The following is a 14,459-nucleotide window of genomic DNA, read 5'->3' as shown; positions in this document are numbered from 1 at the left end:
ACGAATGCGTTCGCTCGCTCACAAACCAAACGCAAGGCACGCGGCTTCATTTAGCAATGCAACGGGTGGCGTCTAGATGTATCTATAGTCTAAGTTTATACCCCGTTTACACGTGTATTAATTTACTGCTGACAGTACCTACGTATTACCGCGGCCGTAACAAGAAAATGTACGTGTAAACATGTATTATCCTGCAGTTGCAAGATTGCATGCATGAATCAAAAAAGTTCGGCTTCTGAAAAGCTTCTGAATTTTCATGTGACAATTGGGAATTTTTCGATCTACGCCTGCGCAGTAGAACAATAGTGGCGAACATGCCGGCAAATAAACGAACTACACCGCGACAGATTTTTACGACCTGTCAAATAGTACCTACCATAAAATGACAACATCGCGTCTCGTTTACTCTTGAAGAATGAGCTTAGAGGGACGGTCAGCACTTTTACATGTAAACAGTTATTGTCACGATAGTTTAAAATACGCACTATTGCCGCCAGTAAATCCATGCACGTGTACAGGTGCTGTAAAATTATAATTGTTTTGATTATAGAAATAGGAATTTACTCGTATATTTATTCTTCATAATATCTGTTGGTATGTATTATTTTCAAAGTAATATATTATCCCATATTACATATCTTACTTACATGTCGAAAAGTATTTTTGATTTCTTTATTCCTACATTCTCATATATAAATAAACATCGGTTTCCGTCTCCATCCTCAAGTATGTAGATCATGTTTAAGATGTCATTACTGAATAATATAGCTAAAGGAGAAATAAAAAACCTTTGATAGAATCTAAATAAACACAGAATGTTTTTCAATATAACGTACAAAACGCTTTTGTTTACAGTCGTCAGGTTTTTCCGCCAACAGAAACCTCGGGAACTTATCAAATCAAAGTAGCGCAGGGAAAATAGATTCAACTTTAAATAAACTTTCCTCTCCGACTGAAAACTTTTTCGCATTTTACAATACACAAACTATTATTTGTTTGCTTTTTCGTACTCGGCCAATATTTGCAATCTTCTTTTCAAAGTCTTAAATATTATTACTGTGTTGCATATATTTACAAATACTTTTGCATCGGTGATACAATCTTAGCATATTATGTAAGTAGGTACTGTAAAACTGGGGTGATGTTAGTAGATAGGGAATGGCAGGAAACTTTATAAGTTCGATCTAGGGAACTCAGAAATAACGGGAACTGAAATACATAACGGGTAAGGAGAAGCAGGCAACCGATCTCGAGTAAGGATGAATACGAGATAAATTTAAATACGTATCAAGAATACGTCATACATCGAATACTGATAACTGCTCATTTAATATTGGTGTATTACACACACTATTGCACGTCTATAATGCGTGGTTCATTTTCGTAGGACACTCACACATTCAAAATCCTGCGTCAAAATTTACTGTATTGGTATATAGCCTATCGGAATTCTATTTATTATCTGTTCTGTGGCTTGATCCGAGGGATAGGTAATTGATAATAGGTAAGCTGGTAGGGTCCTACCAAACATTACCTTTTGAAACTAATTTACATAAAAGAACATTTAAATCGTAACTATACACAGTGATGGAATTGATTTTCAACTTATTGGCGGGGCTCGAGATTACAACACGCTCTCTCAGTCCAGAGAGCTAGCATAAGTTACATTTTAAAAATCGGCTACATGTTAACAGCAATACGGTGTGGAAAGTACAGGAATAAGTGATATTTTTCATGTATGACGCATCTTGCTAAAACGACGCCAATTTCAAATAAAAATCAAACTGGCCATGCTTTAGTAAATCAATGACGATTATGATAATGTATAACGGTTCACACGTGTTATCGATATATTAAGACGGTGGTAACAGTACATACACGTTTAATGTTTTTGACTACGGAATTTAAGTATTTAAAATATATATAAGTATATAATTGCATAATTAGAAATATCTATATAAAACCTTTAACGGCCCACATGCTCAGCGTACGTCAAAATTAAGGTTTTATGCTATTTTCAGAGCACAACCCTGGACATTCCTTAAACGTTGTTGATAATCTATTTATATATTTGAAGCCTTATTATCCTTTATATATATTTTAAACATTTGATGACTGCATAAAGTATTTTTATTACATAAAATAGTATTATTTTAAACCTCTCGCTCTAATATTTTAGAATATAGTCATATTTCAGTACTTTCATGTGAAGTGGTGTTAAGATTTTTTATATTTATTCATTTTTAAAAGCATTTATAAACCCATTAGTAAAATTTATGTGTACATTATTATAGTGAAATTTACGATAAAAAATTATATTGATAATCTCTGTGATCCCAAATTTGACAATAATTAGGCATTTTATTATTCAAAAAATGGGCAAGATTTACACATTTGAAAATAATTCTAAAGATACTGATTATCAGCTATGTCTTTGAACTTTCAAATGTGATAAACATTTTACGAATAATGTTTGCTTTATAATAATTATTGACCTAAGAATAAGGTAGTATTTTTTTTAAATACGCCATTTCTATTGGCATTCCCCAGTGATTAAGCTACAACATACGGCCGTAGCACATAAATTGACAAACGATAAATGAAGTAAGAAATAAGATCATGGTACCGCGCGTGTTTTAACATGTACCGTTTAAAAAAAAAAAAAAAAAATCGGTTAGGTCAGTCATCAACTGTTTAAAGTATATATAAAGGATAATAAGGCTTCAAAATTATATAAATTGATTATCTACAACGTTTAAGGAATGTCCAGGGTTGTGCTCTGAAAATAGCATAAAACCTTCATTTTGATGTACTGTTATAATAAGGCATCACATCTATTTAATGTACAATACTATTTGATTATAGCATAATAAACAACATAATATAATATAAACATTTATGTACCTACTTGACTGTGTCAAATTAAGAAATGTTCAAAAGGATCTCACAGTATTCAGTTCACAATCTAAAAGCAGTAAATTAACTAAAATAACGTCTTGAACCAAATGCACACCTGCAGTAATAAATAAGATGATATATGTATTTTTTATACAAATAGCACTTTAAAGTCAAAGTAAAAAAATCTCTTATCCATACTGATTTGAACAGATGCATATTCTCACCCTCTTTTAAAATACTGACATGAGTCAAGAAATGCACTTAACTGATAATTATTAATATTATTTACGAGCTCATGCAATCTGTTTCCCACCCTTTTGGGGTAAACACCTGCAAATCACACCCTATTTTAACTATGTTGATTTAAACAAGTGCATCATTATGAAATTGCTCCCATGCTTTTGCAAGCATAGAAATAAGCCAGAAAATGCACTTAACTGGTAATTACCAATATTATTTACGAGCTTATGTTTAATACTCGGGGTAAAGCAATCTGATATCTACATTAATTGCACAAGTGTGCATCTTTTTGGGTTAGTTTAGACACTTATGAACACCTGCATAGTCAAATAATGTTATAAATGTTATTTCTTGTTAATGTAAACCATATATCATAACGAACACGTGCAGATAAAATGGAGTCTGTTCAAGTCAAAAACCCATTAAAGAGAATTGTATATAATCCTAGGGAATCTCATTCCTGTTGTCTTTTGTCTCCAACCATTGTACAGTACGTAACCTCTGTCTGTCAAACACTTTGTACTAAAATTATTACTGAAATAAATAGTAATGTTTTACTTCACGTAAAACCCTATTGCTCCGCCGTGTTCATAATCAATTACAAACGCCCACCGCTCAAGCATCCTAGAAGGTAAATCTCCTGACAAATTACCTTCAAAGACGTACAGTCTATAAATGTACAAGAAAACTGTGAAGAATTACATTAAGGAGTTTCACAGAGTGTCCCAATTCTGGTAAGAACTTAAGGAAGGTTAATACCATCAAACCATATAGGTTACCTGCCGACCAGATCTCCTACTTCCTCAAGGTACTCATCACTAGGACATAACAGTACGCTGAGCATGTCCCCCATTCTAATTTTTTCAACTAACAATGACGTTGTGAATCCTAAGTTTTCATAATAAACGTTCATGAAAAGCATGAGTAACAAATATTCTCTGTTGAGTCTACTATTTCCAGTTGATGGTTTTGACATTTTATTTCAAACTATAAACCTATCATTTAAATGTAAACGATTTTTGACAGATAATGACGAGTTGATAACATGAAATAGCTGCCACAATCAATTAGTTAACATTTTAAAATTAAGGAAGACGCTAGTTTCCTGATACTAATACTTTATATTCAAATAACTTTGTTCGACAAATAAATATGTATATCTATTCGTATTTATAAATAATGTTTTCTTCCAGGGCGAAGACAGCGTGGAGTACTTCCTCGGACTGGCACCCAGCGGGGTACTGGTTCTGAGGAACAAACGAGCGGTGGCCAGCTACTACTGGCCGAGGATCACCAAGCTTTACTCCAAAGGAAAATACTTTATGCTGCGTGTCTGCGATAAAAATGTAAGTACTACTTATCGATCACAATTTGTCTGATAGGTTTATCTCTATTTTAAAATAAATTTATAGTTACTATTATTTACTTGCTTGCCTATCATCTCTCCCTATCGTGTAGGATCGATTCATGGCTATGGCAGAAAAGTCGGCGACAACGATAATATAATCTACAGCGCTGTGTCATATCGGTGCTGATTGTCACAATTTTGAGTGGTATCCAGAGTACGTACATGACGTCCAACTCACATATTCAGTCACGTCTAGGTCTATGGTCCACGTGTATTTTTATAATAATCTGACAAATATGAAGAACGTCTGATTGAAATAAAATGCAAAAAATATATTCGTTTGTTTAAATATTAACTGTAATTATAACATCGGTTTTTAGATTTTTTATTTATATATAATTATTATAATTACAGTGACATCTAGATAAGATACCTCGAAGATTAATTTAAATTGGAATTAGATTCAGATATAATTTGCCGTATATATTATGCTTTGTAATTCGGGTAATAGATGGCTCTATGAAATCGAAACTTTTGATGTGATCCCCTTAAGAGCATACATAAGTGAAACGGCAAATAATTTTCAACAGTAGGTGGAACGAAATTTCGCAGTCGTTGCCAATCGGAGACTGACAGCGAGGTGTGAGCACGTCAATTTGTTTTGTGATGGCGTCGGAGGAATATATTTTTAAATCGTGTAAAGATGACTAAAAAACGTTCCGCGTGTACTTGAAAAGGAAAACATGTCAATGAATATACTATTATTACTACGAATATAATAATAAACATAACATTAAAAGGACGCATGTTGAATTTTTATGACAAATTATATTTCGTTCGGCTCGCGTCATTTGCACAATCCGCGCATCGCCTAGTCACGATCTTTTTAGACCATGCCTCAGTTGAAGTAAGCCTTCAGCGTTAGTTTTTAAATTACAACAAATTATATTATAAAGATATGTTATTGAAACGATTAATATTTTGACTTGTACACCATTATGAAGAAAAATAGACATAACTAGTCGGAACATTTAAACGGAGTTGACGCCCTGAACAGCGAGGGACGCAAAAACGACGAAGAATATTAATGCTAACTTTGGAATGAATATTCCGCACCCTTTGATTAATAATTATCACCTGTGCTATACCTACCAGCCATACATTGTCAATAACATATGCAAAATTTGGAATAGTAAACGCGGCCAAATGCGCCGTGAATGAACCTTCTGCCTCACATCTTCTCACTACACCAGTTCATCCGTAATCCTTTATAAGCGATTATCCTTTATAGACGATTAAATAGACATCCCCCAATGTGATTCACCGTGCACTTTCCTAGGCGCATTAGACTGTATGTAAATCCTTAAAGACGACTAAAACTCCTTTGCGGATTAATAGTAATTAGGTATTCTTCAGAACGCTTCCCAGCAGAGGATTTTGGTTTTCAAAGAAAATATTAGTACGTGGTACGCAGTAATAGAGTCGCTAGTTTCAAAAGATAACTTACCTAAGCTGGCTTATTACTATAAATAACTAAAGTACATATTATATATATATTTTAAATTTATTAAGAGTCTAATTATTTTATTGTAAGGAAATATCATTATTACATAAACTATTTATTTATTCAACAAATACAGAATTGACAACATTTGAGAACATAAAATTCTTTTTAAACATGCATAACTTAAATTCTAAAGATTAGCACAATTTATTAAGCGTTTCGAGATATAAAAACTACTAGTTAATTTGATAGGACACATCAGGCTTAATTGGCACTTAATTTAAAAGCACATTGGTGCGAATCCAATGTATACGGGTTCGATTCTAGTATATCTGAGATGTTTTCAAATTGTGTGTGTAAATAACATTAGTCTTTACAATAATAATCATTCATTTTAAAGGCTTTAAGGGTGTTTGTTCTCAGTTATCTCAATATTTCGTCAATTTGAATATATCGCAAAAACCGTCAAGCACATTTAGGGCTGAAAATATAATATTATTCTTTTTGTAAATAGATTAGTAAACAATTATAAAAAGCAAGAAATGAAATAAAAAGTCTTTAGAGTCATTAAAATTAATAAAAATTCATGTCATAAAATATAAAATGTACAAAGCAATCGAACGCAATGGGAAAAAGAAATTTTCTATATATTTTTCTCGAAAATGACACCGCCGTTAATATTTCCGCGGAATAAGCGATTTAAAAATGTCTCACTTAATTTATTTTATTCGCGGTTTAATCCTTGCGGAAGGGGGCGGGACGGGGCGACCGGGGTTGAATAAAAATTTGCATTTACCGCCGTTTTGTTTGGGCCATTAACGTTGACACTCGCCAATGGAATAATAATTCGTCTTTTTGTGGATCTCCTGGCGCTTTCAAGAGTCGTGAAAAAAGCGCCCAGACTAGCTGCTTTGCATAGCCAGGATATTTTCTTTTAATTGCATGAAATTTTCAATTCAACCTCACCGTTCTACTGCCCGTAGCATTTCTTAATTTCTTCCGGTAGATAATAATGACATAACCATCAATACCCATTAATATAATACATTTTTCAGCCAGTTTATTTAATTTTGTTGTCTTTTTAGTGTGTAGATCTATGTTTTTGTATCATTTTAAAATGTCAGTAAAGTGGCGAAGGGCAGACTCTAGGTAGACTGTTAAGATCTGACATAAATAGTGAATATTAAACTTTGTCAATCATTCGGATTTGTTTTCATTGAACTAAGACTACAATTACTTACAGATGGTGTTGGTTAGTTTCCATGCGATCATTGAATTAGTAGCTATATAAATTAATTATAATATTAAATTTGAAAAAAATTAGAAACTTTCGACATCTGTGTACCCCTTCTATAATTTTCGTAACACTGAGTACCCCTCGTCAAAAAAAATGCATATACTTCAATAACAATCAAAATATATTCATTTTTTCATATATTTATTTATTATTTCTATGTAATATTATTCTATCTATAAAATATCCAAAATTATGTACGATGTAATGGCATAATTTTAGATATTTTATAGATAGATTATTATTTTTTGGCTATTATCTACTATGGCTTGGTTTTCGCAGTGTTTAATTGATTTTTAAAAACTAACCAACACCATCTGTAAAGTGTAGTCTTATTTCAATGAAAACAAATACGCTATTGACAAAGTTCATTGTGCACTATTTATGTCGAATCTTAACAGCCTACCTCCACCCTTTGCCACTGCGGTAAGTAGTGTCCGTGAGTTATATGTATTTCTATTCGTATTTTAATCTGCCGGCTCGAAATTATTTAATATTTATCAAAAATAAATATTATTTTTGCTCCTATATTGCTTATTGTAAACAAGAAAATAATATATTATGAATCGTATTTCTTGCATTCGCGTATTTTTTTCTCTCGCAATATATTATTATTTTCTTCTTGTTTTATTGCCATTTTCATTTTGTTATTTATATTGTTATGTTATCACGTATTTTACCAGCTGTTACTTTTCCACATCTCTCGCAATCTAATTATTTTCTGCTTTGTACCTAATATCGTAGAGAGGCTATTTCATTTTCTTGTTTATTTCAAATATTATATTTATGGCATCAATTTTCAAGAAAATAAAGTTAACCCGCTCCATCAATAACGATGTCGTTGGCAATCTGATGTGTAAACATTTAAGAGATGAAATATTTCTCAACATTATAAGTTTTTATTTTCTTTTTCCTGATGTTATAACCGTATGTGTGTCTTCGTCTCCTCCAGCATCCTCCTACATTCGGTGTGGGACCCTCAATGTCTACGTATCTGACTCGATACTGTCCCTCCATCTTGTACCCGGTCAATCACCTCTCCGAATTTTATTCGGATTCCCAAATGTCACTTTTTTGTCATTTACCTCCGTTCAATTAGACCCAGCACTGTTTTCATATAAAACTATCTTAGTTTAAAGTGACTGCATCAATACGTATTTTATAAATTGTATTCTACATTTAGCCTACTTTCAATACAAGTGTAATTAGTCCAGTGATGAAGGGTGACTTTTGGAAAGAGGTAGGCTAGTATATGAGTGGTGAGTTTATATTATTTGAATATATATATAGTATTTTCCTTAATATTTATACACATCAAAAATGACTAGATAAAATTATTTTCTATTTGTAAAATCAATTTATATTTATATGTGATTGAATACTATGGAAATTATCGTATTATAATTATTTTGGACAAAGCTGCAGTCATAGTCATAGAAAATAATATTATCTTCAAAGGTTTTAGTCTTCGCCTTTCGAGCCTACTGTATTGCATACATTTCGATAGACGGGGCTGAGGTCACGTGACCTAACGGTCATACAAAATAAATCCGAATTCCTAACAAAATAATCGTATACATACAATTAGTAGAACACATATGTTTTACCTTTGATAGTCAACACTTGAAGATTCTGATGACATTATGGGTCGGCTTATTTTTTAACTCAATAATATTTTTAAAAGTCTATTTTTCTTAGAAGGTAAACTTTACACAATCACCTTGTATGGAGCCTTCGCCACTGAATTATTGATGTATCAATATATTGAAAAAATAATAATATAATGGTATTAAAACTATCACGGCAATATCTTAAGAACATATAAAAGTTTCCCCGTGATAGTAGTGATAAGTACCTTCAAGTAAAGAATGAAAATTGTTGGTTTGTTATCTCCGACACAATTTTTCCGAGTCTTCTTAGGGATTCCGGGATTGGTAAAAATATATAAAATTTAAATTATGAGAAATAAAACGAATATATTATTTTTTTATAATTATTTGGTGACAAGTTTTGTTATAATTTATCACGTAGGTACCTAATGAGTTTCATATTTACCTTTTTTTATCCCAGTATCACAAAAAAATCATGCGTTTGCCATGGTTTACCACCTTCATGTTATGATATAACTAAATGGAATAATGTGTAGGATATATTCAATTAAGAAATACGAAGATATAAGTTGGAAAAATATTAGAAATATACATTTATTATTGTAAGATACTAGAAAAAATATTTGAGGGATTTGAAAAATCTCTTATACATTTTAATAAGAAATGCTACCTTCTTCAATAAAAAATAATTGAAATTAAATATAAAACGGTGCTATACACTAAAATTAGCGATGTTTCTAGTTTTTCTATAAATAACCAGAAAATTAATCGAATAATTTTCGTATACAGGTAAACTGATTTATTATAAATTAAACATTTATTGAGTTCACAAAAATATGTTCTATAGGATAACAATTGTATGAAAGCTAACTCCGGGATTCCAGCATAGTCAATCCTTCAATTTTCGTATCAATAAATGAAGATCCCAGTTATCCAAAATCTTATAAAAATACATCGTAAAAATATATTATATCACATAATATTAGTTACATAATAAAAATTTATTGAATATTCTAGTAGTGATGTATAGGTGACAATTAAATTAATTACTTACCTGTTAGACGTGAAGTTGACATATCGTCAATTAATTAGCAATTCATGTTTACCTGCAATTCACTATTAATAACTAGCAACCGTACCAACGTCAAATGAATACAACAACCGGTGTTATTCTGTCGTGGACAGTTTCCAGCTACGACCAATCTGTCTTAGTCCGTCGGTCGGTTTGTTTCCCCATTTACCCTCTTCCCTCCCAGCTGGTAAAACCTCGTTGGCAACGGGCGACCGCGCTAATTGAGTGCCTGAACGCGGGTCGGACCTCAAAGGTCAGCGCGGCCGAGGCGCCGTCAGACAGACGTTCATCGACGCCTGACACGCGCCGGTGGCGTCGTGGCGCTCAACAACGACGTCCTGGTTAATTAGTCCGTTTGCAAATGACACGGTCGCTTTGGGAAAATTGCGCTACGACTTGATTTGCCGCGTGTGTGTGTTTAAAGTATGAATGAATTATTTCATTTCTGAATGGGGTACGCTGTATGTTAATGTCCATTATTGTTGAACCAAAAATTGTACCTTAGTTACAGCACTTTATTAAATTAACCAAGTGTACCACACTAAAGTATATTAACTCTTATTGTTAATTTATTCAATTAATATTATACTCATAACGTCATAACTATAATACCTATAAAAATTGTTTGGTAGTACACATATAGTTATATATTATCTAGATACCTACTAAACTATCATCAATATGTTTACATACACTATGTTTTACTTTACTTTTTATAGACCAACTAATATCCTCTCGCGCAGTTTACTGCCATAAAGTCTGATTTTGAAGCCACTGGTCGCGGGTTAAAATCCAGCGCCGTGTAAATTTAAAGCTGCTTTTTCAATCTTTGCTTGGACCCACAGTATCGACCCAATAGGATAACCAAATAATATGTCTCGTGCATTTCTATATAAAGTTTTTCGTAAACTCTATTACATCGCGTACATTTTTGTCATTACGCAATATGCTCTGTGTGTCTGTGGCTTTGATTATTATTAGTATTATAATATTTATATTCTAGGACAATTACTAAAATTCGCGATTGTTTTTGCTTCTACTGTATAATTTTGCAAAAAACAAATTTCTCTAAAATCACAAACTCAAATGAAACGTTTACTGAAATTTACTATATATCATAATTTAAAATAACATTAAAATTGATTATATTATTATATTTAACGATTCTGTTGAACAAATATTTTTAAAAGTGTTATTATAACCACGGAATTTATGTACCAAACATGGCTTTATTACCAATTTTAATACAACGACGTTTACCATTAATACATTTAAATTTTATTTTTCTTTCCTTCAAAGTTTACAGATTTTTCAGGCTTACTCTGCAAATATGTTCCAGATTCTTCATTTTCGACCTTCACACGGCACCTGACCCTTTAGTATCTATTTTTATAATTCTATGTTGGTTTTAGTTTTTTGATGAATAATTGTTTCTTTCGCAGAACGAGGTGAGCACGTATGGCTTCGAGACTCCAAGCCGCGGAGCCTGCCGTCACCTGTGGCGCTGCTGCAGCGAGCAGCATGCCTTCTTCCGTCTCCAACCATCCGCCACTGCGCCATCGCACACAGCCGCTAGGAAGTGAGTAGTCACGACAATATTATATACCATTACTTTAATTATTCACTAATTACAATAAACTAAAATATTACTTAGGTAATTTATATTTGTACATACCTAATACTCCCTAATATTTTATATTATTGTGATTCACGACCCGAGCTTTTTCATTTCGGCATAATGTAACTTTATGAATACCCATTACACGTGATATTTATAAATTTAAAATATATTGTCTTCATACAACTCAAGTCAGTTTGCTGGAGGCTTCGGCACAGGCAAGACGCATATTACACAGTCACGCACACAAGCTTTTGTGTGAAAGAGTATGGGATAAACAAACACGTGTCAAGAATACGTCACTCTAAGCGTGCCCTTTGTTCTGACAACTACTCTCGGTTTATGTACTAACGCTCATTCAATATTGGTGTATTTGAAGGTTGGAACACACACCATTGCACGTCTATAATGTATTTCATTTTCGTAGGACACTTACACATTCAAAACCCTGCTTCAAAAGTTTAGTGTATTGGAGTATTTATAGCCTATCTTAATTATTATTTTATTAATCTGTTGTGTGATTTCAGACCATAATATAATAACAACCAGTACACGTATAGTTTTGTTTATTTTTAACTTTAATTCGTGTTTATACTTTCAATTATTTACATGTGACCCCTTTTGTTCTTCAGATGCTGCATTCACGGTGTAAGCCAATATTTTAGGGTGACTTCAATGTCATAAGAGCTGAAAAATATCATCGCAATTCCGTCACGTAGACAGCATTAAAAAAATAGCAACAGATTTTCAGTCTATTACGGCTTGGGCTAAGTTTTTTTAATCCAGCGCCCTAATGTCAAGCCAATAATCTTTGAATTTCCCGCGTCACGTCAGCGCATTCACTGCCTAATAGCGCGATCATGATAAAATTAGCCAGGCGCTGTTTTGTGGTATTAAATTCTTCAAATCTCGCCTAACATAAATTTACTTCCATCCACCACCGCTTCAGAGCTGTAAACTTAGCGACACTAAAAAGTTTTCCCATTTATATCCGACGGAGGAAGGTTGACATTGTGTCTGGCTAATACCACCATAAAAACGCTAACTCGAATCGGTTTCTAAACTGGAAATGTTTTTCAACAAGTGGTTTTTTTTTTGTAAATTCACACACTTTTGGGAATAAATAATAAAGTTTACTTTTAAACGTAGCATTAATAAAATATAATATCCGCGACATTGCAAAATCGTCGAAAAAACTGTAAGAAACAGATCAGTTATAATTATTGTACAGTACTCTCTCAGTAATCCGATACCCCAAATTAAAACAGGAATTTCGTAAAAATAGTTTTTTTGAGAAATTTATACTAGCAAATTACGATTTTATTTATAATAAAAATCAAGTATTTACTAAATGATACATATTTATAAACTAAGAGTCGTATGCATGAGATTTCCAAAAATAGGTACGAGGCATTTTATCAATTACCTACCTACTATCTAGATTATAGACTAGGGATCAAAATTATACGTATTTTGTAAACAGCACGACTAGAAACTGTTTTTAAAGTTCGCAAATGTTTTACAGAGTCTACAAAATGAACAAGGGCCTCAAGCAAACGTTTGTTGCAATGAATGCAAAATTAAAATGACATTTGAAAGTGACAGCTGAGGCAGCCATTTTGAATGGCGCGTGACGTCAGATTGCTTACGTCACAAACAGTGCTATACGCTATATGATGGAAAATCAGCTAAATAGCTTATAAAGAATTTGGGAATCTCATACATACGGCCCTGTTTGTGATTATTAAATTTAAACAGTAAATCACTTGACATAACCATTTGTTCAGTGAGGCAGATATTCTTGAATGGCTTAGGATTCCTGGCTTTCTCTATGACCAAAAGCTTCATTTTGTGTGTCCCGGTTGCATTGGAGCACGGCATAATTATTGTGATGCGGTCCTTGGGCTCTTTCCTACCTGGTAAATTGCTTTATTGGCGATGACCGTACGTTTTACGAAGGAGAAGTTTCCAAAATAAACCCGTCTCATCTGCGTTGTATTATACTTGTACGCGGCGGACTACTGAATTTGACAATCGAATACCGGCGAATTATAGAGCTTGATTTTGTGCTTTCAACCAGTAAAAATAACGGCGGATTATAGTAGTTTTCGGATAATCGAGCAGCGGATTACTGAGAGTCACTGATGCCAACCGTACTATAATTATAGTACAATACTATAATTTTAATTCCGCGAAAAATGTAAAATACTATAATTTTACGCCAAATATACCAAAATACTATAATTTTAAAGAACTCAAGATGAAACATGTTCCTGTACTATATATTTTTCAGAAATACTATAACTTTTACGCCTTTGTACTATAATCAGTATAGAAAAATTTGGCAACACTGCTAAGAGTGTACTGTAATGATATTTACATACTTATAAGAGTGTTTAGAGTATTTTATGTATTACCCAGACAACTACTAAAAATAACAATCACAGACTGACTTTTAAATCTTAAATCTTAAAAAATAAATTGGTTTTTTTTCAATTCCGGGATTAGAGTGGTGCCGACAGAATTAATTAATTAATTGATTGAATGTATTACTTTTCTTTTATTTACAAAAACATTTCTCTTTTGTCAAAAAAATAATACGTAATAGCCCAAAAAATCAAAAAACACTAGCACCTATAAGCCAAACAACACAAATTTCAAAGTCAAAAATGATTTTTACAACGTTTTTATTAGCTCGTATTCTTGTTTGTCCGGTGGTTGTTTGCCCAGTACAAATCTTGCAATCGATTTTTAACTAACTACCTGACTAGCTAGACATTTGAAACTTTTAGAATATATCAGAACACGATGCCAATGCATTCTTTTAATACTTTTAGCCATCTTTAAGCAGAATTGAATTCATGTTCAGTAAAGT

At 32.6% G+C, this 14,459-nt stretch overlaps 1 protein-coding gene across 1 annotated transcript in view; it reads left to right on the top strand.

Annotated features, from left to right (window-relative positions):
* The window catches only part of LOC147072310 (uncharacterized), a 621,588-nt gene that overhangs the window by 590,426 nt on the left and 16,703 nt on the right, over window positions 1–14,459 (top strand). Inside the window, exons 8-9 of the mRNA XM_085947307.1 lie at window positions 4,332–4,484; window positions 11,409–11,545. Coding sequence (XP_085803433.1) covers window positions 4,332–4,484; window positions 11,409–11,545 — 290 coding nt within the window. The remainder of the gene's footprint in view (window positions 1–4,331; window positions 4,485–11,408; window positions 11,546–14,459) is intronic.

The sequence above is a fragment of the Rhyacophila brunnea genome, unplaced genomic scaffold (assembly GCF_057557595.1).
Source record: "Rhyacophila brunnea isolate RB1 unplaced genomic scaffold, BYU_Rbru_1.0 scaffold_2, whole genome shotgun sequence".
Taxonomy (NCBI): Eukaryota; Metazoa; Arthropoda; class Insecta; order Trichoptera; family Rhyacophilidae; genus Rhyacophila; species Rhyacophila brunnea.
Note: the sequence above shows the minus strand (reverse complement) of the source record. Positions and strands in the feature narration are given on the sequence as shown.